Below are 26,560 nucleotides of genomic sequence, written 5' to 3'. Positions count from 1 at the left end.
TATAACAGTACCCATGTCACAAGTGTGTATTTTTTCATTATATTGCACGTTAAAATGGTGTCGTATTTGTTTAGTTGCAACTTGCTTTGAGCAAGGTAACATAACAAGAATATCATCATATCTCTTGAAATTAGGCCTAAGTACATGTAATGGTAGGGACGCAGGTGGCACTGTGGGTCAAACCACAGAGCTTAGGGCTTGCCGATCAGGTCAGCGGTTTGAATCCCCGTGACGGGGTGAGCTCGTTGCTCTGTCTCAGCTCCTGCCAACCTAGCAGTTCGAAAGCACGTCAAAGTGCAAGGAGATAAATAGGTACTGCTCCAAGTGGGAAGGTAAACGGCGTTTCCATGTGCTGCTCTGGAGCGCCCCAACCCCAGAGTTGGTTACAACTGGACCTAATGGTCAGGGGTCCCTTTACCTTTACATGTAATGGTACTGAATGTCCCTGCTTACTCAATGACTTCTATCCTTATTGTGGCGCTGTAGAGGGGGCGGGTGGCGCTGTGGATTGAACCACAGAGCCTAGGGCTTGCCGACCCCACGATAGGGTGAGCTCCTGTTGTTCGGTCCCAGCTCCTGCCCACCTAGCAGTTTGAAAGCATGTCAAAGTGCAAGTAGATAAATAGGTACCGCTATAGCAGGAAGGTAAACGGTGGTCAGGGGTCCCTTTACCTTTATAGAACATTTTGTTTATAATAAATATGTTAATATTCTAAATATTTTTATTGTTTTTTGTCTGTGCACCCTTTTACAAGGGTGGCTGGCTTTTGGCCCTTCAGATGCTGTTGGACTACAACTCCCATCATTCCTGTCCGTTGGCCTTGCTGGCTGGGGCTGACTGGAGCTGGAGTCCAAAAGCAACAAATAATAATATTATAATAATAATTTATTATTTATACCCCACCCATCTGCCTGAGTCTCCCCAACCACTCTGGGCAGCTCCCAATTGATTATTAAAACAATACTGCTTTAAATATTAAAAGCTGCCTTCAGGTGTCTTTTAAAATTAGGATAGCTGCTTATTTCCTTGACATCTGATGGAAGGGCATTCCACAGGGCGGGTGCTCCTACGGAGAAGGCCCTCTGTCTGGTTCCCTGTAACCTCACTTCTAGCAATGAGGGAACCGCCAGAAGGCCCTCGGCGCTGGATCTGTGTCCGGGCTGAACGGTGGGGGTGGAGACGCTCCTTCAGGTATACAGTACAGGACTTGCGGGCCAGAGGTCCCTCATGATTGAATGGCCAACAGCCAGGGTTCTTGATGAGCTCCTGCTGCTTCTCCAATTAAGCAACCCGACCTGTCGCTTGCCAAAAAAAGACCTTCCGCGAGCATGCGCAGACAACTTCTAAGCTAACTCCGGTTACAGATTCGGAAGGGCTGTTCTAGCTGCCGACCCCGCCCGTCACAGCATTGCTTCAGGGTGTGTGTATGGGGGGGTTTCTTCTCTCCCTCTTCTCCTCCCCCCACTCTCTCCCCGCCGGCACGGTGACACTCGCCCCGCCTCCGCCATGGGCTCGCTTTGCGCAAGCGCAGCCGTGCTGATGCTGGTGGCGGCGGCAGCTGCGGCGGCGGCGGTTGGGGGAGGGGAAGGCAGAACGGCGTTACGCCACGCGAGAGACGGGGCTGGACCGAACGCGGGGAGCGGGGTCACGAACTCTGACCTCCCAGATCCGGACCCGCCACCGACAAATTAAACCCCAAGGAGCTGCTGCTGCGCCGCGGCTGTCAGGTATGACGCGGAGAGGGCAGGGGGGAGGAGAAGGAGGGGCTCCGGTGGCACTGCCCGAGGCCTTCCCGGTGCGCCTGGGCCTCGGCTGGCGCTGGCGCCTCAGGGAGCCTCCTCGTCGGCGCTTGCTCCGTGCCCGGCGGCGGCGGCGGGAGGGCGCCGTTCCCCATGTGGCGGCGGTAGCAGCAGCAGCAGCTCCTCCTGCTGCCGCCGCCGCCCCTCTGACCTTTCACCCACAGGAAAGGCTTGCGTCTCCCCTCCCCGGATCCTAGCCGCGCCCCGGGACCCGCTCCTCTCCGCAGGCCCAGGGCTCTGTTGCGCCGAGGCTGATGGAGCACGCAGCCCGGCCGCCGCGCGAGGTGGGAGCGGGTGGCGGCGGCGGAGGTGGAGGTGCTCAGTCTGGCCCCGCAGCAGCCATTTTGTGCGAGCGAGTGACAGCGGGCTGGGCCCTCATCGCGCTGCCCCGGTCGCTCCGGCAACAGCTCCCGCCCGCCTGCCTTCCTCCCTCTGGCCTGGCTCTGGTCCTTGGCTGGAACCTGAGGCCTTGTAGCCTCAAACGGCAGGTGAAGGCGGCGCGAGGAGCTTGGGCGTGTGACGTAGGAAGCAGCTGCCTTACCTCGAGTAGTCACACCCCAGGCCCTTTCTAGCTCTGTATTGTCTACACTGGCCGGCAGCGGCCTTCCAGGGTCTTCAGCGCAGGGGGCATTTCCTCCTTTTGAGATGCCGGGGCGTGGGGGTTGTACCAATGGACCTTGTGCACGCGAGGCAGATACCGCGGCACTTCCTCGTCTTTCACAGTATGCTGTACTAAAGTTACAGGTGGAAGAAACACACCTGGTTGAAGGATCCTCCATACAAAAGCGACGACAGAAGCTCCCGCACGTGGGTGTTCAGTGTTCGCTGGGCGGGGGGAGGCTCTGCCCTCGCCTCGTCTCTTGTGTGCCAGCTTTCAGTGTACTTTTCGCAGGGGAGTGTTCAAATATTTATAGCGCCTGTAGTCTAGAGTCGGGCTTACCACTTACAAAAATGCTGCTTATGAAAATACAGCCCAAGTGGTAGCCACTAGTCATCCTTTGTTCCATATTTTTGGATGATTAACCAATAATGGAAAGATAGATCATTATTTTCCTCCTTGCCCCTTTCCTATACATCTGTTTGTGTGTGCAATGGTGGCTCCTTTGAATAGGGAGTGATAGCTTTATTTGGCATCGGGTCATTCTGGTCTGTGCCCTTCAGTTATTATTTTCCTGTTTGACATACTGGAGATGCTTGTGGCCCTGGGTGCGGTATTTTTGGTACAGTGAAAAGGAAGGGCATACCTTTTGCCATGAGAGAAAATGACACTTAACCACTTTCCCTGTCTTTCAATTTACCCTTCTTAACGTGTCTGTCAGATGATGTGACTAAGTGGCTGGAAAACTGAATTTTATTTGTAACTTGTAATTAAAGATACTTAATATTGAACATATTCCTTTGATAGGAATCATGATCTAGATTAGAAGATGATAGCTGATTTGTTTCCCCCCCCCCAGTTGGAGACAGTATGCCCCTGAATGCCTGTTGAAATGCTCAGCCGGCTGTTTTGATGTGTACATATGTGTATAAGATCTAAAGTAAAATGTAATCAGAACTGAAATAATTTACAAGAGTTGTACCTTATAGATTGCTTCTGTATCCATGAGTTGCACATGCTTTATTTAAAATATTTTTAGGCTGTCAATCAAAGCAGATTCCAGTGGACATGAACAAAACTATTCATACCAGATACAAATACAGCATATCAACATTCATAATGGAAATGGCTTAATGGCAAAAAGAATCAGCAGTAAAACTTGCTTGTTATGTGAATCCTTTACATCCACCAAGTCTTTCAGCCAGTGACCTACTACTGCATGCTGTACTGTAAACCACTCATTGCTTGAAGCATAAAATTAAAAGTGTCTGGAAACAAAAATGATCTTAATTTTTCTCTACTTGTTAAGGCTTTGAATTTAATAGTTCAGTTATAAAATATATTGTATAAAATTGTAGCAGTACAGTAATCGAATGACTGTTACAGTTAAGCACTGCACTAGAATCATAGAATCATAAAGTTGGAAGGGACCACAAGGGCCATCCAGTCCAACCCCCTGCCAAGCAGGAAACACCATCAAAGCATTCTTGACATATGCCTGTCAAGCCTCTGCTTAAAGACCAAAGGAGGAGACTCCACCACACTCCTTGGGAGCAAATTCCACTGCCGAACAGCTCTTACTGTCAGGAAGTTCTTCCTAATGTTTAGGTGGAATCTTCTTTCGTGTAGTTTGAATCCATTGCTCTGTGTCCGCTTCTCTGGAGCAGCAGAAAACAATCTTTCTCCCTCCTCCATATGACATCCTTTTATATATTTGAACATGGCTATCATATCACCCCTTAACCTTCTCTTCTCCAGGCTAAACTACAGCAACTCAACCCAACTGAGTTTAAAACTTCTACTATTTTTAACTCATAATGTGGGGAAAATATATTAAGCTAGGGTTGCCATACGTCAAAATTTCCTGGACACACACAGTACTGCTTTCGGAAGCAGTGTCCGAGCAAGAAAATGTCTGGGAAAATCCGGAGATATGGTAACACATGACAACAACGTTTGGTGAAGTACTTGGCCAAAAGCCTTTTGTAAGTCTTAAGTACACAGTGTCAGTTGGATCACCTCTCTCAGTACTGTACACTTATCATTCATTCTCAAACATGATGAACCAATTTTAAGCAAGAGCAGCACTCCAAGATTACCGGTAGTTTCCCTATATTAATTGATGGTACATCTTCGCTTTCACTGTTGAGCTATTCAACCTATTGTTAGCATTAGATAAGTATTAGTTCAAGTTTCTTTATGCCACATTCTTGAAAGTACAGTAACTCATAACTAGAAACCAGCTGGACTGGAAATCTAATTATATTCTCAGTTTTCCCAATTTGAGTTTTTAGTTCTTGCCAATTTTTCAAAACATCTGCTTCTATAAACATTGTCATTAGACCTCACTTAAATAAGAGCACATCACCAGCCTGATAAATCAACATTAACATACTGCGTCAGAAGTTATTTGCATTCATGTTGTCTCTTAAGTTTGAGAGACAATTTCTGCATTGCAGGGAGTTGGACTAGATGATCCATGGGGTCCCAGTCCAACTCTTATCATTCTATCATTCAGTGTATCAAACTGATGTATTAACAACAATCACAACAACAAAGTGCAAACAAAAGTGTGTGGGTGTGTATGTGGGTGTATAGCTCTCTAACATCACAGCCTAGATGGAAAAAAGTACAAAGATACAGCACAGCTCCAAAGGAATAATAAAATATTAACCCACACAATGATTCCCTTTACACGTAATAAAGGTTTATAAAAAGTATTTTCCACCTGTGAGTTCCATTATTAATGAGAATAAAGGTTTTATATAGTGAGCAGTTTTTACAAGATGCACACACTGAAACAAAATCTGAGCTTGGTGAATTTTTAACATACTGTAGTACTAAGAAACAAAATATTTCCTCATATCTATTTCAACTACAGTATGTCTATCTTTTATTACTGTATATAAAACATTTGAAGACAGTCCCCACTCCCTGTATACTAAACAGGTATTTCACATGTACAAGAGTCTTCCTAGAAACCTAAGATAACTGATGAATTGAGATCCACTGTTGCTGGGTACAGTAAAAGCCAAGAGTTCAACAAATGTACAAAGAAAAGGAAATAAAATTTAGTACCTATGTTAATGAACATTAGCCAGCTGTGGCAACACAATACAGCTTCCAAGACTCCGCTTTCCCTTTACCTTCCAAGGCGTAAAGGGAGAAACTCAGTACAGATTTATAAACTGAAGAATCTAGCTTTTGCCAGCTAGATCAGTGATGGGCAACCTTTTGAGCTTGGTGTGTCAAAATTCGCCAAAAAAACATAATTTTGCGATATTTATAGTTTAAATAACAAAAATGTATAATTGTAATATATAACTGTATTTAATAAACCAAAAACTAATAATTTAACCAAACCAAACCAAAAACCCCTTATTTATCACAAAGGGCCCAGAGTTGGTGAGCTTTTTGGGGGGAGCTGCTGACCAAAGTTTTGGAGGTTTTTTGGGAGGGTGCAAAAGTTGCTTTGCTTTTTTGGGGGGATGCCCCAAAGCTGCCGCACTTTTTTGGGGGGAAAGAGAACAGAAATAAATGACGAATAATACCTTCGCTGGAACTAACACGCAGCACCGACATAGTCTGCCAAAGCGCCAAAAAAAAAGCACAGATTAAAAAACCAATCTCTGGCTACCAGCAACAATAACAACAAAAAAGGATCCGGGTTTTAACAGCAGAGACAAGCTCTAGCGGAGACGAGCTGTAGGAGGAGCGGGAGAACAAATGGGGGGGGGACAACAACAACAGTGTGAATGGGCCGATGGGGCGCATGCCAGCAGTGAGGGCTCAGCGTGTCACATCTGGCACGCGTGTCATAGGTTCGCCATCACTGAGCTAGATAATGTCTAGACTGCACCATTATGAACTTGATGGAACAGTGCACATCTCACAAATCTATTAGGTTTTCTTAAATATTTAGAGAGCTGTTGCTTGTACAGTTAAGCTCTTTATTTTCTGCAGATAAATGCCTTATAAGTTGATTCATTTATTTATGAAGTAATAATGCTATTGAATAGTTTTAAGTAATTGCTGATAAAATCTTAAATCATATAATTAAATGCTCTATAAATCTGTATAGATGGTACTTTAATAATTATTTGTGGAACATAAAATTATAAATTATTTTCATTCTGTAAACAATTCCATAAGATAGTTAAAACTAAAATGATCTCTTTTTATTTAATTATAGGAGTCTCTAGAAATTGATTATGTACACCAGAAGTGGCGTATAACATTGGTATATAGGTAAGCAGAATGCTAATTTGTACATATCTTTGATTCCATTTAAAATGCAAAACTATGAGTCATAAAGTGTAGGATTTGGTCCACTGTACATTTCATGTACTGTATTTTGGTTAATAAGGCAGTTGGTCAAGGGTCCACAAACCTAGTTGCCCCTTCCCTTTCTTGCTTATGCAGAAAAATTCCCCTCTTGTGAGTTCTCTGTAGAGAACAAGAGGTTTATCAGTGTAGCAGGCTGAGGATCAGTCCTGCTTCCTTCTTGAATTTTGACAGAGGTGAACATATTGCCACAGAAGACACATTTTGATTGTGTATTTACAAGTGCATGAAATGTGATCTATGAATGAATGGTGGGATATAAATGTAACTAATAAATAAAATAAGTAAAAAAAAATTAATGACAACTACAACACACATGTTTGCAAGTGCTCCAGCTTTCTAAAACATGAATTGATTACCCTTTTCACAGAGCGCTTGAAGATTATAGCAGTGAAGCAACAATTAAATATTAATTATACTGTAATTGTAATCTTGTGGCTTTCCTGCAAAAATAATTAGTCATAACCTTTGTCTCAGACAGTTATGATGATTATTTAAGAGAAGTCTGTAGAAAATGTGCAAAAAGGTTATCCAGAGGGAGATTTATGAAAATAAATTATAAGCGAAAATGTTTCACTTGTAATTGACAAAAAAATTGGCAGATGGTTTTCTGTTCAGCTGGAGAATGTTTGCACATGATCCTTCATGGATAAGGTCTCTAGTAAGCAACTAGTTTTAGTGTGTGTGTTTTGGAAGATATTTGGGGAGGTAGGAGAGAATGAAGGCACCTGGCCACAACTGCTGCTACTTCTGTGTACTTCTCTCACTTGCTGATTAAGTCAAATCTAGTGCCCCATTTGATTATGTTGAAAGCAACTAGGGGTATTTGTGGATCTGCATGGGAGAGTGTTTGCTTACTGATATTTTGATGATTGGTTTGTTTGTTCACTTTATGTAGCAATGACAGTGTCTCATCTGTGCAATTAGTCAATATGAAATATTTTGGATGAAGAGCAAGAGGGATGTTTTGTCAGAGGAACTATTTACCCTGCCAAAGGAAAGCAAACAAAAAGCACTTAAGATCTGGCATGTTATGAATGGTTTAAAATGTATGATGTCAGGAGAACCCAAGTGGCAGGACATAGTATTTATTTATATCTCATCTTTCTGACCATAGTATCCAAGACAGTTATTTGTTTTTCCATTGAGGTGGTTGTTAAATAAAGACAGTACTGTAAAAGTATTTTCTAGAATGAAAATATTTCTGTCTACAGTGGTACCTCGGGTTACAAACACCTCAGGTTACAAACTCTTCAGGTTACAGACTCCGCTAACCCGGAAGTAGAACCTCAGGTTAAGAACTTTATCTCAGGATGAGAACAGAAATCGCGTGCTGGCGGTGCGGCAGCAGTGGGAGGCCCCATTAGCCAAAGTGGTACCTCAGGTTAAGTATGGCTTCAGGTTAAGAATGGACCTCCGGAACTAAGTTTGTAACCAGAGGTACCACTGTACTCAAAACTGAGGTACCACTCACAAGTAACTATAGCAGAATTGTAAATAAGCCCATGTATGTTACTGACTTGCAGCTTATTCTTAAACTTATCTGCTGTTTCCCTGCTGGCCATGCAGGAGGTCCCCTCTTCAGCATCTAGCATGGAAATGCAGGCTTTGAGTCTTTTGACCTGCTAATTTAAAAAGTTCTCTTCTACCATGAAGGAATCTTGCTTTTCTCCACAGCTAGCGCAGAAACCAAACTTGCAGGGGAGGAAAAGAAGAAATAGTTTGTTGTCCACTAGCACACTCGCCTCATCAACATGGAATTCCTTGTTAAACATAAGACTTAGCTATAGACACATCACTAGCTTAGCAGTAGTGTGGTGTAATTTGCAAATAAGATTGCTGTGTATTTTAAGAGTTGACAAGCATTGCTGCTTTTCAGAGCACTGATGCTGATGTGCCATCAATAAAATCTTGACAACCATTGCTTGCTTTTTTCCTGGTTTTCTCTTAAAAACCTCTGTTTTACAGGAAACACTAGTGACTCAAGATCATGGCAACTATTGAGGAATTGGCCCATCAAATTATTGAGCAGCAGATAGGGGAGGTACATGTACATTTTTACACAAGCTCTATACTGAATCAAGTTGCTATATAAAAATGTCCTTAGTAATTGTCCATTGCTCTGTAATATATTGCTTTTTTTGATTTATGTTAAAGATGCTAAGTTGCATTCCAGAAAATTCTAGCTGATGGTGATTTTGTTTGATAATTCAGCTAAGTCTTACAGTTTGGAGAAATAACAGCTGTCCTCCTTTGGAGAAGGTCATGTTTACTTATTACAAAGAACTGCTTCCACTAGTTACTCCTGTGTCTGAATACCCACCTAGCTTGATTATCTACAGCAGATACATTCCAAGTGGCTTATAAGTAAGCCAGGTGTGTGTATGTAATGGTTATTCAGATACAGGAATCTCTTGGGGTCAGGTGCGAGTAACTAGGAATTGTGCTTAAAGTGGATCTTAAACAAGTAGCCAATTTTTAAGCACAGCTGTCAGTCAGTGATTCTGTTCTGTGGTTCAGGGAATACAAATGTGTAGAAGGATTGCTGTAGCACAGTCTTTAACTAACACTTATTGGAAAAATCCACTTCTGTGAAGCATATTATTTGATACTCAGCTATCAACATTGATTTCTGAATTAGCTTTTTGTGTGCTGCTGCAGTGAAAGAGCAATTTGCTGTGCCTGCCAAACTTTGCTCATGTAACAGGTAGGTAGCCGTGTTGGTCTGGCGTAGTCCAAACAAAATAAAAAAATAAAAAATAAAGAAATTCCTTCCAGTAGCACCTTAGAGACCAACTAAGTTTGTCATTGGTATGAACTTTCGTGTGCATGCACACTTGTAGTTAGTGTGCCTTGTTTTTTGTTCTAGATAGCACATTCCCAAGGATCTGTCACACAAACACTAATGGATGGGACGGCACAAAGAATTCAGATTGTTCCTGCTGATACAGGTCTCTCCTTACCCCAGCGCATACAGGTACAGCCGGTCTAAAATACTTAACTAGTTGAAAAATGTGTCCTGAGCACCATATAACAATAGATTTCTGAAACAATTGAACAATAAATGGAGACTCTGTGAAACTTACCCCATTGTGCAGTTCTCCCACAACCAAAGCGTGGTGTTATAAGCACTGGATTTAACCCAAATATGATGTTCCTCTGTGTGAGTGTGACCAATGTCATGCCCACCACCAGCATGTGATCCTTGGAGAGGTGGCAGGCCATAAATATGGCTCCTGAGCCAAAAGATATTGCCCTCCCATCCCTTTTTAGAACATTACATTGTTTTCCTAGAGAACCTTGGGAAGGAAACTGAAACCCTGAAACTTCAGGTCAAATCTGTGAAACCTGGCAACTCTTAAGTTTGGGGTTATATTGTGAATGCACACAATACATGCTTTAACACGCTTTACTAAATTAATCTTAATTTGTGCACTGCAGATTGGTTTTTCACCATTGTGGTATCCGTGTTCCCATAGTTCCTGGAAACAAAGGGTTATATATAATCAAGTCAAGCTCAGAGTTGACCTATTGAAATAAAAGGACTTGAGGTTCTTTTATTAACGTCTATTCCATGTGTGACTAATATCACTGAATATCACTCAAAATGTATGAATTTAGGAGAGATTATATTGTGATCTTCTACAACTGAGTGCTTTACAAATGAAAATGTATATTGTAAAAAGCTAAAGTGTCAGAATTCTCCTGCCATAGTGGACCTCATATCACAGGCTCCAATCCTGTGCATACTTACCTAGGAGTAACCCTCCTTGAAAACAGAGAATCGTTCTTCACAAATGTTATGTTAGAATGAATTAGGAAGAATTCAGCATCTAATTTCCAAGCTGGACGGTTGTGAAGTTTTTGTCTTTTTGCAAATTAAATGTGGATGTGCCTTACAGTATGGAGCACTCCTAATTCTTGAGTTATCATAACACTAGGTGAAGGAGCTAGGATGCTGATTCATGTAATATATGCTGCAGCTATTGAAAACAGTTAATATAGTTCCATTTTCTTTAATCACGCTTGACTACACCATAATTCTGCTAGACACAACTTTTAATCATAAGCTACCATAACTTGAAATAAATGTGTCACCAGATTGTCACAGATCAGCAGACGGGGCAGAAGATTCAGATTGTTACAGCACTTGATCAGACTGCAACAGGCAAGCAGTTCATATTAACAAATCATGATGGTTCTACCCCAAGCAAAGTGATCCTTGCAAGACAAGATGCCACTCCAGGAAAGGTTTTCCTAACAACTCCAGATGCTGCAGGAGTCAACCAACTGTTTTTTGCATCCCCAGATATATCTGCACAACATTTTCAGGTATGGTGTCTCATACTTGTACGACTTATCAAATTACTTTGAGACCTAGACTTTCCACTTCATGCTCATGCTAGTCCTGCTTTATAAGCTGCAGTGCAATATCCTGTATATCAGGCACGTCCAACAGGTAGATCGTGATCTACTGGTAGATCACTGGAAGTCTGTGGTAGATCACTGGTTCCCCCCAAAGAAGCTCAACAACATTGCCCCCCCAAAAGCTCAGCATTTTTGCCCTGCACCCCTTAAAATGGGCTTTTCTCCTCCCTAAACATAGCTCAACAACTTGAACCTCCCAAAAGGGGGTAGATCACTGGCAGTTTTTAACTTGTGAGTAGATCGCAGTGTCTTGGGAGTTGGCCACCCCTGCTGTATATGTTTTGTGGATTGATAGTCCTCTTATGCATAAGAAAGTAGCTTATTTGCTGTCTTGTAAACTAATAATATTGCAGGACATGTGTGCTTTCTTACTGGAAAAGGAAGCAATATTGAGAGGAAAATGTTTTAATTTTTTTAAGGTTCACAAAATGCTGGTTTATTGCTTTGAAAGGCAGCCAGTTTTATTTATTTATCATTATCTCACTCACTCTCCAAGCAGCTCAGATTGTCATCTGAGTGCCCAGCAATTTGGCACACTTTGTCCTTCTATAGAGTGACATGATTGGTCCTGTGTCTCATTAGTGCTGTGGTTCACTTTTTCCTACTTAGTATTAGATTCATTTAATGCAAGGGAGAGAAATTGGTGGCTTTCCACATGTTCAAATCAGACCTAGTTAGTATGGCCTGCCTGTAGCCCTACAAAGGCTATAGTCCAATGAATTTTGGAGGCCCACAGGTTCCCCATCTCTGGTTTAATTTTTTCCAATATATTTATTGCCAAAAGTATCTTCTGGATCTTGGCTATAGTTTAGTGTAAAAGTGCTATTTCATGTTCCTGCATTTCACAGGATCAGGCATTTAATTTATAGCTAATAATTTAAGCCAAGAAGTTGGAGGAATTGAGAAGTCATTTATTTGTTTGATTGTTTTCAGATTTTAACAGACAATTCTTCCATAGAACAGACCCTAAATAAAGTATTTGATCTCTGTGTTGTTTGTGGAGACAAGGCATCAGGTAAGTCACTATGTAGTTCTACTTTGCAAAAATTTAATTGGAATTTCCCCCTGTAACTACACTGTTTTTATGTGTTTCAAACAAGCCTTTTGTACTAGGACAGCAAGCATAGTTCTGATGTCTTACAAGTTCTTTTGAATATTAATAGGCCATCATTTGTTCAACACAACTAATTAAGTCTTTCCTAGTATAGTAATTCTTGTTTTTAGTATCTGATTTCATTATTAATTTTAATGTAGATAGCATATGTAAACTGAGAAGTTTCAATGGTTAAGCAGTACTGTATATAAAATTCTATTAAATGAATACAAATTTACGCAATTAAACAAAACTTAAGAATAATATTTCATAATTAATGCATTATATTATGTATTCAGGACGCCATTATGGAGCAGTGACATGTGAAGGATGCAAAGGATTCTTTAAAAGAAGCATACGAAAGAATTTAGTGTATTCGTGCCGTGGGACAAGAGACTGTGTGATTAACAAACATCACAGAAACAGATGTCAGTACTGTAGACTTCAGAGATGTATTGCATTTGGAATGAAACAAGATTGTAAGTATGAGTGTTTATAGGTTTATTGTGGGGAGGGTGATAATTGGAGGATTTAATTGCTGCTATTTGTTCTTACCCAGTCTTCACTCATTACATTCAAATTAGGAGTTGGGAATTAATTGAATTTTTAGTGGCAATATGCTACTGATGCTACGAAGACTTAAATGATAGGATTGTCACTTTTTGCTCTGAAGTCCTGTACATGAGTCTTCAAGTGTCAAGAGCATATTGGCCTTTCCCTAACATTTTTGCTTACAGTTGAAGATAAAAAGCCTTTCACTATTTCTGGAAGACACTCAGACTTGGGATTTGACAAGATCTTCCCCACCATCTCATAAAATGCTCTATATTGAAACATATTAAGCAGAGGCTTGACAGGCATATGTCAAGAATGCTTTGATGGTGTTTCCTGCTCGGCAGGGGGTTGGACTGGATGGCCCTTGTGGTCTCTTCCAACTCTACGATTCTATGATTCTATATTTCAATATACAGGCAACTCCCTGTTTATGCAGGGGTTATATTCTGGGTCATTGCAATGCTTGTGTAAGCTCATTTCGCCCCTGTCCCCTTCTGCTCCCACCCGCTTCTGGGGCCAAAAGCAGTGTGTGTGTCAGTGATCGCATGTGCTTTGGTCACATGCAAAACCGTTGTTTCCTGTATATTGTGGTTGGTCATATGAGGTGCAGTGGTTGTGCAGTTGAGAGAGACTTCTTTTGATTTTCAGTACTAAAATAAGACAAAATCAAAAGTAAAAATTTCTCAAAGCGGTGGTTTTCTAACTGCCTTCCATGTTCTTAAATGATCAGTAATTTTGAACAAGCCTCTGCAAAAGATAGTTTACTCACCAGTATCATTCCTCTGTCACCCAACCAGTGGGGTGATTGGGTAGTATTAAAATACAGATGGGGAATCCCTTTAGTTTTATGGACCAGATTCATATCAAGTTTGGCCTCACAGCCAAATTTGACAGTTGGGTGGGACTGTCCACTTACATGAAGTCATTATTAGCTCATGGGGCTTGTCCACACACCTATCAAAATCCCTTGTGCAGAGTTCCGAAGTGTCGTGACAGCCAGCCGATGTTCTATGCTAGCAAAAGGCATGTGCAGCCAAACTCAGCAGAATTTAACCTCCTCTCATTAGCTGTTGAGGGGACGCGGGTGGCGCTGTGGGTTAAACCACAGAGCCTAGGGCTTGCTGATCAGAAGGTCGGTGGTTCGAATCCCTGCTACGGGGTGAGCTCCCGTTGCTCGGTCCCAGCTCCTGCCAACCTAGCAGTTCGAAAGCATGTCAAAGTGCAAGTAGATAAATAGCTACAGCTCCGGCGGGAAGATAAACAGCGTTTCTGTGTGCTGCTCTGGTTCGCCAGAAGCGGCTTTGTCATGCTGGCCACATGACCTGGAAACTGTACGCTGGCTCCCTTGGCCAATAATGCGAGATGAGCGCACAACCCCAGAGTCGGTCACAACTGGACCTAATGGTCAGGGGTCCCTTTACCTTTACCTTAGCTGTTGGGGGTTGAATCTTGCTGTGTTGACTCACACGAACAGCCAAAGAAAGCCTATAAAAGAGTTATGTCAGTTGCTGGGCATGGTTTGGGGGGAATGACCTTGCGGTTAAATTGGATCTCCTGGCAGGCCAGATGTCCCCCATCCCTATGTTTTAGAGAGTGCATTCAGTTTATCTACGAAGACATGAGGCCCAACGGGCCAAGCTATACCCCACAGGGACTAAGTCCTTAATCTCAAACTCCTGCAAATTTAAACTGTTGATTGGCAACTGTGAATAGGATTTCCTTGAAGGTGGAAAATTTAAAAGCACCTGCTGGAGAGACACTTAAGCAAATAATAGTATTCCTGTCAAACGTACTGCTTTGTTCAAATGATGGTAAATGTATAAACAGGCATAGCCCTTCAATGTTTTTGAGTATCCATGAGTTAACAGACAACATTGCCAGTTCTAAGAGACTGGAAAGTATTTAGATATGAGCTGTGGGGTTATGAATTTCTGCCTGAAGCCCTTTTCTTCTCATGCATGAATTCCTTCCAGTGAACTTAACCATAGTTGTATCAAGCCTAAAGTAAACGTACTAGATTTTAGTTATGTTTAAAGGCTAGTGGAGTTAATACACAGGAGGGAAAGAACTGAAGGGATGGGAGGTTCTGTCCTTTGTCTTAAATCTCTGATCATAGTAAGGAGATTGCAATAAGTGTTTTCAGTGAACAGAAAACAAATTTGTTAGGATTAGTTTATTTAAACTACAAAGTTGACAATAGAAACTGAAAAGAAACTTGTTTTTAACAGCTAATTGTGTGTGAATTTTGGATTGTTACTGATAGCTCCACACCCTTTTGTAGCTGTTCAGTGTGAGAGGAAACCTGTTGAAGTATCACGGGAAAAGTCTTCAAATTGTGCAGCTTCTACAGAAAAGATTTATATCCGAAAAGATTTGCGGAGCCCACTTACAGCCACTCCAACTTTTGTAACAGACAGTGAAACAGCTAGGTATGCATATATGGCTCTAGATTAAATAGTTTTGTGGCAGTTTTTTTGGTCATAAGCAAACATTTTCGCCTTTTTATTTTAGATCAACAGGAATGTTGGAGTCCGGAATGTTTGTGAACATTCATCAGTCTGGTATAAAAAATGAGCCTGCAGTGTTGATGACTCAGGATAAGGTATATGATATAGTAACACATTAATGAAATAAACTTTAGTGGATTCACTTGTCCAAATATTTTGTAGTAATCACATTTGTTTGGCATGCTAAGGAATCAATGTTTCTTCTGTCCGTCCATCCCCCCTGCTGTGTGGTCCTGTTTTATAAAACAGCAACATTGAGGTATGCACAGGAAAATGTCTGCAGGTCCTTATGGCAGGGAGCAGGGCAGAGGCAGGAAGCAACCTCTCTTTCCTTGTGTCTCCCTTCCTTCCTTCTTTCTTCCTACCTGCCTTTATTCATTTAAGGATAGAGCTAGCAAATCAAATTGCTTCGAACTGTGTTCTTCTGAGCCCAATACAAACTTGGGGGGTCACTGTGCCATGGATGCTTCAGTTAAACATCTTCCTAACTAACACCCTCAACTCCAGCAAATGCTACTATCCACCCTTGAAGTGTACACCCTGAAATGACATCAACCATGTTTCATCTGCTTCTATAAGAAGCCTGCCAATCTTTCACCTCCACTCACCAGAGTTCACGAATGGGGTGGGGTAGTTGCTAAAATACAAAGTTTGGCTCAGTGAGATTGTCTATATTCGCCCCCAAAGACAAACAAGGGGGGGGTCGTTGTGAACTTAGGAGACAAACTTGACACTCTTCCATTGAACTTAAGATCTGGCAAGCACAGGGTTTTTTGCTGTCTTTTACTACCATGGTCATTGCCAGTTTGAATCTTCTTTCTACATTTTCTTAAAGACATACTGAAATCTTCTGTCAAATCCCTCCTTCAGCTGTCTTTCTTATCACTGGTATTCAATAACAAGAAAGAGGGATTTAAAAGTGGTGGCACCCTGGAATATCCTCAGTCAAGTGTTGCAATCTTTTTGGCACAAGGCAAAACTGTTGTTGTTTCCCCAGGCATTTTAATCTGCTGGAAGTTACTGCTTTACAGTATTACTCTTCTGCTACAGTCATTGATGATACACTTCCCTGAAGTTGGGGGAAGCTGTTTTAACATATATTAACCAATGTTATCTGAAAGTATTTATGAATAAGAGCTTGTCTTTTTAGTGATTACCAATTCTGCCACAGATATACTTGCAACTGAGATCTCTTATCTAATAATTTAGTATAGGTTCCACTGTAAGATTAATTGTTGTGGTAAAAAAAATTAACTCTTCACTTCCTCTCCCCTCCTTCTTAGGTTGAAACATGTCAAGGAGATTTAAGTACTTTAGCAAATGTGGTCACATCATTAGCAAGTCTAAACAAGTCCAAAGACATGCCTCAAAGTAGTCCTGAGCTGTCCATGATAGAAAGCTTAAGCAATGGAGACACATCATTGTCTGAACTTCAGCAAGATGAACATGCAAATACTGATATTACAAGGTAAAAGAATGGTTGCATATGAAAGTAGTAAATGGTCTGACAAAAAACATAGGAACAATAGTACGCACTTTAGCCTCCAATAGTACATTCCTGCGTATAAGACTACTTTTTAACCCAGGAAAATCTTCTCAAAAGTCAGGGGTCGTCTTATACGCTGGGTTGTATTTCTTATACAGTGAGTATATCCCAAACTCTATATTTTAACTGGAAACGTTGGGGGTTGTCTTATACGCCCAGTCGTTTTATATGCCGGAATATACGGGTAAGTGTAATAATAGCATAATGAACATGTTAAGTGATCAGCTATTTACAGGCATGTTCAGATGCTTTAATCAGCCTAAATGTATGGTGTCTAACACAAGAATCTGGTTCAGACCCACATATTGTTAGACAGAGATATGCAAAAGCTTTGTGCCCATGCATTAAGAGTTAAGAAGAGAGCAGAAAGAATTGCAGCAGATCCTTTACATCCCGGTCATCATCTGCTAGATTTACTCCCATCCGGACGTCGCTACAGGTCTTCATATACAAAATCGGCCAGGCACAGGAACAGTTTTTTCCCTTGTGCCATTAAATTGATAAATTTGTAGATGTGTAGCTGAAGGGGAGGTCAATTATGGGTGGGTTTCTTTGCTTATTTGTATTGTGAGTGGAACAGTGTGTGTATGTTTACATTGCAATGTAGCCGAAACAAATTCCAAGTATGTTGGAAAATGTACTTTGCCAATAATAAATTATTATTATTATTATTATTATTATTATTATTATTATTATTATTAATGTCCTCTCAGGATCCCTTCCCTCTTTTCTTGTTACACTGTGATTCCAGACTTACTGGATTAATTAACCATATTTTTCAATTACACCTGAATTGAGAAACTGTCGTTACCAGAACAAGCCAAGACTGTAAATCACTCTTTGAAATTGGTTTAAGATTCTGACTTGTTCTGATATGGTAACCATAGTTTCCGTGTCTTATGGCTTGGAAGAAATACTTCCAACTTCTTAAAATACAGTATTAATTTGTAATTATACAAATCGCTTTTTATAAAGCTGGCTGTGGAGAAATAGTGCTGGTTATATGCCACTGTTCTTATTTCTGCCAATGATGCCCCAGAAGGGACTGGTGCGATAGGAAAGAATGATTTTAATAATGTGAATTATCAGTATCCTGGTGGTGCCTGTTCACCCAGGCACCAACACTTTGTGATATCCCCACTTAAGAAAGCCAAAAGAAGCCACATCAAAAGCCATTCACTTAGTGGCCATGCCTTGGGAACCATACAAGTGTGCAGCATTACTCATGCTTCAGGACTGAAGACTCCTGGGAACCACAGGCATGTCAATACTGCCCTCATTCCTACTTTAATTTGGTTTAATGTGTGTTTTCTGGGCCTAAAATGGTTTTGTTTTGTTTTGTTTTGCTATCCTATCCAACTTGACTGCTCTTACGTTTTCCATATATTATTTATAGGGCATTTGATACTCTTGCAAAAGCACTAAATCCAGGAGAGAGCACCTCGTGTCAGAGTTCTGCAGAAAGTATGGAAGCCAGCGCACGTTTGGTTGGTGAAGAAGCCAGCATGAATATTGTTGAAATAGAAGGCCCACTTCTGAGTGATGCTCATGTAGCTTTCAGGGTACATAATATATTATTCATAACCCCAGGCTATTTAACTTTTGTAGAGACAAATTCAAACCTGTTAGGTGACCTTTTGAAAGAATAACATTTGAAGAACATATTTTGGTGGTCAGTTGACACTTGTTTCAGATAATATGAGATTGTCAACTACTCTGGTTGTGCAATATTGTTACATACAAGGGATAGAAGGCTCCTGGGGGAAGCATCTGTGTACAGAAACTCCTGTTTACTTGGAGAAAGAACTTTTTCATGTGTTTAGGGTGAGGAAGGTCAGCAAGAGAGCAGAGAGTTCAAGGAAAGGTTTCTGGGTGAAGCAAATACTTAGAGGAATAGGAATGTGTCTGAAGAGAAGCTCTTGGACATACTTGGGGTGAACGGGGCCATTGAGAGAAAAAATCCTGCCTGTTTTAACACTAGATTTGTTATGTTATCAATTCTATCAAAGATAAGCCTGCTTGTAGTTTATTTTCAAAAGGGCTGCACTGAAACATTTGCTGCTTTTACGTCTGAAAGTCATTCATTTATCTAGGGTAAATTGTAGAGCACATTGATGTATCATGAAGTTTTCCAGTCCTGCATTTTTAATATTATAATAAGCATTTTTCATTTTCTTTGAATTTTTCTGCTATATTACTATATTTGTATTCTTTGAGACACGACAAGTCATTAATTGTTTTAAACTATACTTTTGTGACAGCTCACCATGCCTTCCCCTATGCCTGAGTACCTGAATGTTCATTATATTTGTGAATCGGCTTCCAGGTTGCTCTTCTTATCTATGCACTGGGCACGTTCTATTCCTTCCTTCCAAGCTCTGGGGTGAGTATTGAAAAAAATCACTTAATGTAACCAAGGTTTCAAAACAGAATTCCTCTTGGCATGGATGTAAACTTCATTTTGCAAAAAGTTTGCCATTTTATCTTTAAAAATATTAGATGGAGTCCAGTTGGCATTCTTACACTCGTGGAAGGACTGTAAATTCACAGACACCTCTTCTAACTCAAGAGGTGGGGAGTTTTTGCTGACTCTCGGTGCCCCCTGAAAATCAGCTCCAGAGGGTTGGGAGACCTTGAGGAACAGAATGGAAGGTGGTGTGGCTTGATTCCTGTGTTGGTCAAATATTCAGTGCTCAAAGTCTTCAATACAAATATCACCAGGGTCATGAGTGGCAACGCAACTAAATAAATATTTATATGATTCAAAGCCCTGCCTATACATTTCATTCTTTTCTGTAGTTAGGAAACCTGAGTGTGATCAGAGTTTTCATGTCAGGTATGCCAGGAAATTCAGTTTCATAGTGAGAGAGGTCTTGTCTGCCTGTTGTTTGTGTTGAATATTGTGACTACGTGCACTATGGCCTGGTTCACACGTTACACTGAGCCAAACCATGGGTTTGCATGAATGTGGGCTTTTGGTGAGGAGCTTGCTGCTTTGCTGTGCTGAGCTAAGCTAAGCCAGTTTAGTTGTGTGACATGTGAACCAGGCTTGTATTGAACTGAACCAAACCAAACAGTTCCATTAATATAGTTCTACTTCTTTTCAATAGGCAGGATAACAGCATATCATTAGTGAAAGCCTGCTGGAATGAACTTTTTACACTTGGTCTTGCACAGTGTTCACAAGTAATGAACGTAGCAACTATATTAACGGCATTTGTTAATCACCTTCATAGTAGTTTACAACAAGGTAAGATACATTGTTACAAGTCTCAGAATTGGTATGGATGGGAACATTGACTTGCTTGGTCATTGATTGATCGCTACTGAAATAATTGCATTTGCTCATATTCATTTTGTGCCTTTTCCTTTACTTGTGGAAACAGCTCTAGCCTTCAAGGTGCTTTTACACCACTATCAACCCTCTCACAGAGGGTTAACAGATATAACTTAACAAATTCACATAACTAAGACAGTAAGAGCCCCTATTAAATTTGCAATGTTTTGTATTCACTTAGATAAACTGTCAGCAGATAGAGGAAAGCTAGTGATGGAGCATATCTTCAAACTGCAGGAGTTCTGTAACAGTATGGTGAAGCTTTGCCTTGATGGTTATGAATACGCTTATTTGAAAGCAATCGTCCTCTTCAGCCCTGGTATGTAAAACAAGAAACTAAAACCTTTGGCCTTGTTCATTCAGTCTCTTGCTGGGTTTACCAGCTTGCTCTTGGAGCAGATATGCTTAGCTACTTTACTTTGAATTGTACCATCTAAGTAGACCAGGCTGGGTTATTTGTGCTAAAGCTAAGTGCTTCTGGACTTTTTTGTTTGATTTCACGTTGGGTGTGATTTTTATGGCTATAGCTTAGCCCCTTTGGGGACATTTCATTTAGTGTCGCCGGTTAACATTTCTACATAAATCCACTGTGTGAGACTATCATAGTTTGGGTGGGGGCATGTCACAAGTATGCAGATGATACCTAGTTCTACATCTTATTAACTTAAGCACCCATGAACAACTATACCTGTTTTACATCAATGTCTGGAGTATGTGGATATGGTTAAACAAACTTAAATGAATCCCCCCCAAAATAGATAGGTTTCATGCTGTTAGGTAATTGTAGTGGTCTAGATGGCGTGGTTATCAGCCCATCTGTGGTCTGTGATGGTTGGGATGGCAATCAGCCCATCTCAACAGGTGTCTACTGCAAGCATCCACCTATACCATCTGAAAAGCTTGGGATATTCCCTTCAGCAGTAGTGCATGAGAGCATTCTCAATGAAAGAGAACTTTGTCTCTTCCTGTTTGAACAGAAGCATTTTTTGCTTAACTTACGATGGGTGGGTTTAATCTAATGTTCTAGCTTTTTTTTTTTGGATGGGCACAAGAAAAACAGGTGCTAAATAATATTTTATTATTGCAATAAAGTTGGTTGTTTATTTACAGCTTTTATTTATTTTTACCATTTTATACACTAATACAATCATAAAGACAATTCAGGAAAAGAGAAGAAACAAAATAGACCAAGTGCCCATTGTTTGATTCTAATAAAGTTGCTTTGCAGTTCATAGTTTCAGCTTTCAGCAGATACTGGGCAATTTAAGTAGCAAAATTTGTTTCCATTTTGGGTCGTAAGAGAATATCTGCCGTTATGTGTCCTTTGCTGCCTTTTATGTCTGATTTGCAGTCGATTTAACAACATACTTTATTTTAGATCACCCTGGCTTAGAAAACATTTTACAGATCGAAAAATTTCAAGAAAAAGCATATATGGAATTTCAGGATTATGTAACAAAAGTATATCCAGATGATACTTACAGGTATATATATACACACATATCTGATTTTTTAAATGTTTCCTTTCTGAGTTGTATTAATTCGGGAAACGTCTGGGAACTAGTTTTGTGTTTGAAGTGTGAGAATATATTTTCTTTAATGATAGGTTGTAATTTCTCTAGATAATGCTATTCCTTCATACTTTGCATGTATGAAATAAATACGTAGCTGTAAGCTTTCATTTCTAGTTAAAGTTCCATTATTGTGTTTGCTTCAAAGTGGCAGGTCCTGAAGTTGCAAACTTAACGAAAAGGGTTAGTTCATTCTTCTGGTTATACGTAGTCTGATTAAAATCAGTAGGGTTTCCTAGAAGTCAAGCCTGTTGTCTGGTTTTATAAGCCACTTCAGAGGCAAATGTTTAAAGGACAGAGCACTAGGCTCATTTTGGCAGGAGGGAACAAATGATGCCCTTCCATGAGTGCATGGATCAGCCCCATGTGCATATATTTCTTAACAAACCATATATTTTGCTTACTAATACAGCTGAAGATTGTTTTTTGAATGTAAAGTTGTGTTACCCTTTTGTCAAATATGTCTTCCAGGCTGTCTAGGCTGCTTCTCAGATTGCCTGCTCTGAGACTGATGAGTGCTGCTATAACGGAAGAACTGTTTTTCGCAGGACTAATTGGAAATGTTCAGATTGACAGCATCATACCATATATTCTAAGAATGGAGACTGCAGACTATAATTCTCAAATAATTGGTCATGCTGTATAAAAGTTAAAACCACGGATTCTATACCATGGCAATCATGGTAATTGTAAATGTACACTATCTCCAAGAGATAACAAGTTTTTCTGTGCAATTTTAACAAGAAAAATACAAGAAGGTGCAGCTTCCTCATTACCAACACATTCTGGAAACACAGTAGACTATCTTGACTGGTGCAGGATGATTTACCTTTTATCTGGTTTTCAAGAACTTTGTATATTGCTTTAGAATCTAATGAAAATCAAGAAGAGTAGTTCATCTTATTTTTGTAGTTTAGCTATACGTGGAACATGACTATAACGAATTCTAAAAAATGTAGAAAAACAAGCCTTTGATAATGGAAAAACTTCATCGAGGCATTTCTATGTGATACTTTAGAAACAAAAAATAAACATTCTTCCCAATGCTGTATTTTCAGTATCTTGTTTCTACAAATTCATTCTTGTCCGTTTGATGTAAGTCTGAAATCCTGAACAAGGCAACTTATTTCTGATGTGACTGAGGGTTGCATCCCATGTTAGTCATACTCGGAGTAGATCCGCTGAAATGAATGGACATGACTAACTTCAATTTATTAATTTCAGAGGGTATATTCTGAGTAGCCTAGGTGGATAGTAAACCCTGGACTACAAAGCTTTGGATATATTTCCAGTAGCTTTGGATGGAACTTAAAACATTTTTATTAGCCAACTAGAATTTATTTAAATTGAAAATTAATTACAGAAAAGCTGGAAAACTGGCTTGAAAGCCTTTTAGTGCCCCAAAGCAATGATTATATTTAGTTTAACTTGAGTCACAAATAGTTGTTATGTTCAGAGTTCTATCCGCTGCTAATATGATTTAGAAGTAAAAAAAATTCTAGATACCTTAAATGTATCAGATAAGTATTGTGTGTTATTTCCTGAGTCCTGTTATATTATTTACATATGCAAATCAGTTCACCAGTGCCAACTGGGTATTTTTAGTAATATTTGTGCTCGTACATCTAGCTAGGAAATTGGTTGATTATAAGCATTAAGGTGCACATGAGCATATGAGCCATCTCGCACAAACTTACCATTCATATTAGAATTGGATTTCCTTTAGCAATCCTGTCTTTTCCTGAAGGTTGAAACAAGTTTCAAGTTCTCATATTAAATTCAAATAAGACTAGAAAGAGTTCCTTAAATGTTCATAAGGAGAGAAATAAACCTTGATGGAAAGTATGTGTTACGGAATAGTATTCTGTTTTTCCTACCCTGTAGTGATCACAGAATCCTCATCATTGCAGATTTTGTGTTTTCATATTGTGTTTGCTACTGAGTATCTTCAGCCTTTGAAAACTTTTCCAGATGCACTTTGTGATTCATTAAAGGCTACTCCTTTTTTAATTACGGTATAGAATAGTTAATCTAGCATAAACACAAAATATTCATTTACTGTGTCAAGGATTGTCCGTGTAACTTTTTTTTTTTGTAAATCTTGTTTTCACCCTTATTTCATGTGTTATGTATTGATCATACTGAATAATTAGAGACAGCTGCCTCTTCTTGTCAAACTGTGGTATTTACCAACAAATGAAATGGGCCTTCTGTAATCTGGACAGCGTTATTTTTATCAAGGTTTAAAAAAAATGATTTAATAAAAAGAGGTACCTTTTTATATACTTCAGAATGAGTCAACCAACAATAATGTAGTGAACAGTTTAATTTCTCTCCTAAAAGATAAGCATGCTTATGCACTTGGGCACAGGCAGGCTTGTATCATACAGTTGTAATAAATGATGTATTCCTAGGTACATCTTGTAGTTAAACAATTCATTGTTTTAAGTCTGTACAGGTAAACTATATTACACATTTTCTGAATGCTTTGAATAAATTTGTTACAGCTAGTTCTTCTCCACTGTCACTGGAAATTGTTTCTGCATTTCATTCCACTTTTGTGTACATAATTTTTTGTGGTTCAGTTTTTGTGTATGCATCAGAATGTCCCAATTACTATATTGTTGCTATATAATAACTACTGTAAATGTCTTGAAACCTGAAGAAGTGTAAATTCTATTTTGGCTGTATTTTTAAAAATAAATTGTAACTTTTATCATAGAATGCTGTTATCTCTTTAATCTTCTTTTCAATTAAAGCTCACATGAACTAGGTTTTTTATGTACATAGATGCACTGTTATCTACTATCCTTATTTTTTTAACATTTTACAGCATTGTGATAGAGTGAATTAAGTATTATTTTGGCTCAGATGCATTCACTTTGCTATTTTTAGTTAAGCTTTCCAGCCATTGTGTATCACTGGTACTTTAATATCTGTGCTTTAATTAGTTTTTCTCTTGGTCCATGTATGTACAAAAATTCAGGAATTTATTTTTAAAATTTGAAAATTACTACTGCATGTTCAGTATAGCAGAATTGAGTAACTTTGTTTACTGTACCAACATACTTTGGTAGTACTAAAAAAATTGCAACAGATAAACCTTTTTTGTCAGGAGATATATCTGGCTTTCAAGAAGTTCAATTCAGATGATTAAAAGACTGCTAGATGAGGATGAGTAGATTGCAGAGGTGTTGCAACTTGTCTTCTAGTGAGCTATTGTCTCTTGCCTTGTAAAGACCTGTCATGTTCAAACCGTATGGGCTTCTCAGAAGCATCTGATGGGCCCCTGTGAGAAACAGGGTGCTCTTCCCTCAAACCACGGAAGCAGAGGATAGCCTTCAGCACGATGAATTTGTCTAATTCTCTTAATCCTCCCACAATAAGTTAGACACCATCCCTACTGAGTTTCAGATGGCTGGTCAAAACTCCCTTATTTTAGGGGGCCTTTGCACCCTGAATACTTCTCATGTTTTCCTTTCGTTTGTTTGTTAATTTGAGAATTTAAATTTTTGGGGTTTCAATTTCTAAAGGTTTAATTTATGTTTTTGCATTCTGAAGGAAATCAGCCCTGAGTGCTCACTGGAAGGACAGATCCTGAAGCTGAGGCTCCAATACTTTGGCCACCTCATGAGAAGACTCCTTGGAAAAGACCCTGATGTTGGGAAAGATGGAGGGCACTAGGAGAAGGGGACGACAGAGGGCAAGATGGTTGGATGCTGTTCTCGAGGCTACGAACATGGGTTTGGCCGGGCTGCAGGAGGTGGTGGAGGACAGGAGTGCCTGGCGTGCTATGGTCCATGGGGTCACGAAGAGTCAGACACGACTGAACAACTAAACAACAACAACAACAATTTATGTTTTAAAATTTCTGTGATGTCTATTTTATTGTTGTAAACTGCTTTGAAACCTAAATGGTGAAAAGTGGGATATAATTTTTAAAAATAAAGCAAGCCATCCAGGTTGGTCACCATCAATGCTTCCTGTGGGGAGTGCATTCCGTACTTTATGTGCTGGGCAAAGTACTTTATTTTATCAGTCCTGACTGTTCTATGTTGAATGTTAGTGAGTTCTTTACACACTCCTCTCATGTCACTTAAAGAGCAGGTCTTCCACCCTCCAATGACATGAGAGTCCCATGAATTTGTCTTAGGCTTCCTTGTACCCCTTCAGCATGTCTGTGTAGCATCTCCCCACCACCACTTGCAACAATCTCAACCCCTTTTCTCTTCTGTTAGGCCATCTGTTGACACTCTAACAGAAATAAAATGTTGAGTATCCTTAATGTAGGATGGATGTTCCATTGCATCTGTTGACACTGACATCAAAATACAGTGCCTCCCCCCAATCTTCTAAATCCTTGGTTCCCAATGTGGGGCACACACTCCACAGCGGGGCAATTTGATTTTTAAGGGTGGGCAATTTGAGAATGAGTTATTAACAGTTAATGACCTTTTAGTCTTCCTCCACGTGAATAGGAGTTCACTTTTTGAATAATATGAATTATATGTCACCGGGGGGATTAGGATTTTAGAGTTGCTTAGGTGGGGCATTTCCAAAAAATGTTAGGAACCAATGCTCTAAATAGTTATATTTGAACAGAAAGGCAAGGTTTAAATTCATTCGTGCCAGAAATTCATTCTTGGAAAGTGTGAACGCAGTCTATGTTGTTGAAGTTAACAGTATTTCATCCCCCCCCCTTTAAAGCTTTCTTGGTTTACGAAAGTATGTGCAATGTCTCTTTTTTTCAAGTTACACTTTCTACAGATCATTTTCATTTG

The 26,560-nt window shown here is 40.0% G+C and overlaps 1 protein-coding gene across 5 annotated transcripts; it reads left to right on the top strand.

Moving 5' to 3' along the window:
- Nucleotides 1-1,236: 1,236 nt before the first annotated feature.
- NR2C1 (nuclear receptor subfamily 2 group C member 1) lies at nt 1,237-26,095 on the top strand. 5 transcript variants are annotated; one of them, XM_035128367.2, is made up of 16 exons: nt 1,237-1,728; nt 6,591-6,646; nt 8,711-8,786; nt 9,612-9,719; nt 10,844-11,074; nt 12,104-12,185; nt 12,563-12,742; nt 15,082-15,247; nt 15,330-15,420; nt 16,609-16,793; nt 18,268-18,433; nt 19,133-19,254; nt 19,982-20,121; nt 20,390-20,527; nt 21,587-21,692; nt 22,251-26,095. In XM_035128367.2, the coding sequence occupies exons 3-16, from the start codon at nt 8,733-8,735 to the stop codon at nt 22,423-22,425; spliced, it is 1,944 nt and encodes a 647-aa protein (XP_034984258.2). In that variant the 5' UTR covers nt 1,237-1,728; nt 6,591-6,646; nt 8,711-8,732; the 3' UTR covers nt 22,426-26,095. The 5 variants fall into 5 exon arrangements, with proteins under 5 accessions (XP_034984258.2, XP_034984261.2, XP_034984260.2 ...); XM_035128370.2 differs by having other exon boundaries at nt 1,239-1,728; nt 15,100-15,247; XM_035128369.2 differs by lacking the exon at nt 1,237-1,728 and adding an exon at nt 1,797-2,084.
- Nucleotides 26,096-26,560: the final 465 nt, after the last annotated feature.

This window comes from Zootoca vivipara, chromosome 10, assembly GCF_963506605.1.
Source record: "Zootoca vivipara chromosome 10, rZooViv1.1, whole genome shotgun sequence".
NCBI lineage: Eukaryota > Metazoa > Chordata > Lepidosauria > Squamata > Lacertidae > Zootoca > Zootoca vivipara.
This window is presented reverse-complemented; position numbering and strand designations above follow the sequence as displayed.

Coding starts and splice junctions, on each gene's coding strand:
- NR2C1 (XM_035128367.2), top strand. CDS start 8,733: ATGGCAACTATTGAGGAATTGGCCCATCAAATTATTGAGCAGCAGATA. Junction 8,787..9,611: donor TTGAGCAGCAGATAGGGGAG/GTACATGTACAT, acceptor TTTTTGTTCTAG/ATAGCACATTCCCAAGGATC. Junction 16,794..18,267: donor GCAAATACTGATATTACAAG/GTAAAAGAATGG, acceptor TATTATTTATAG/GGCATTTGATACTCTTGCAA.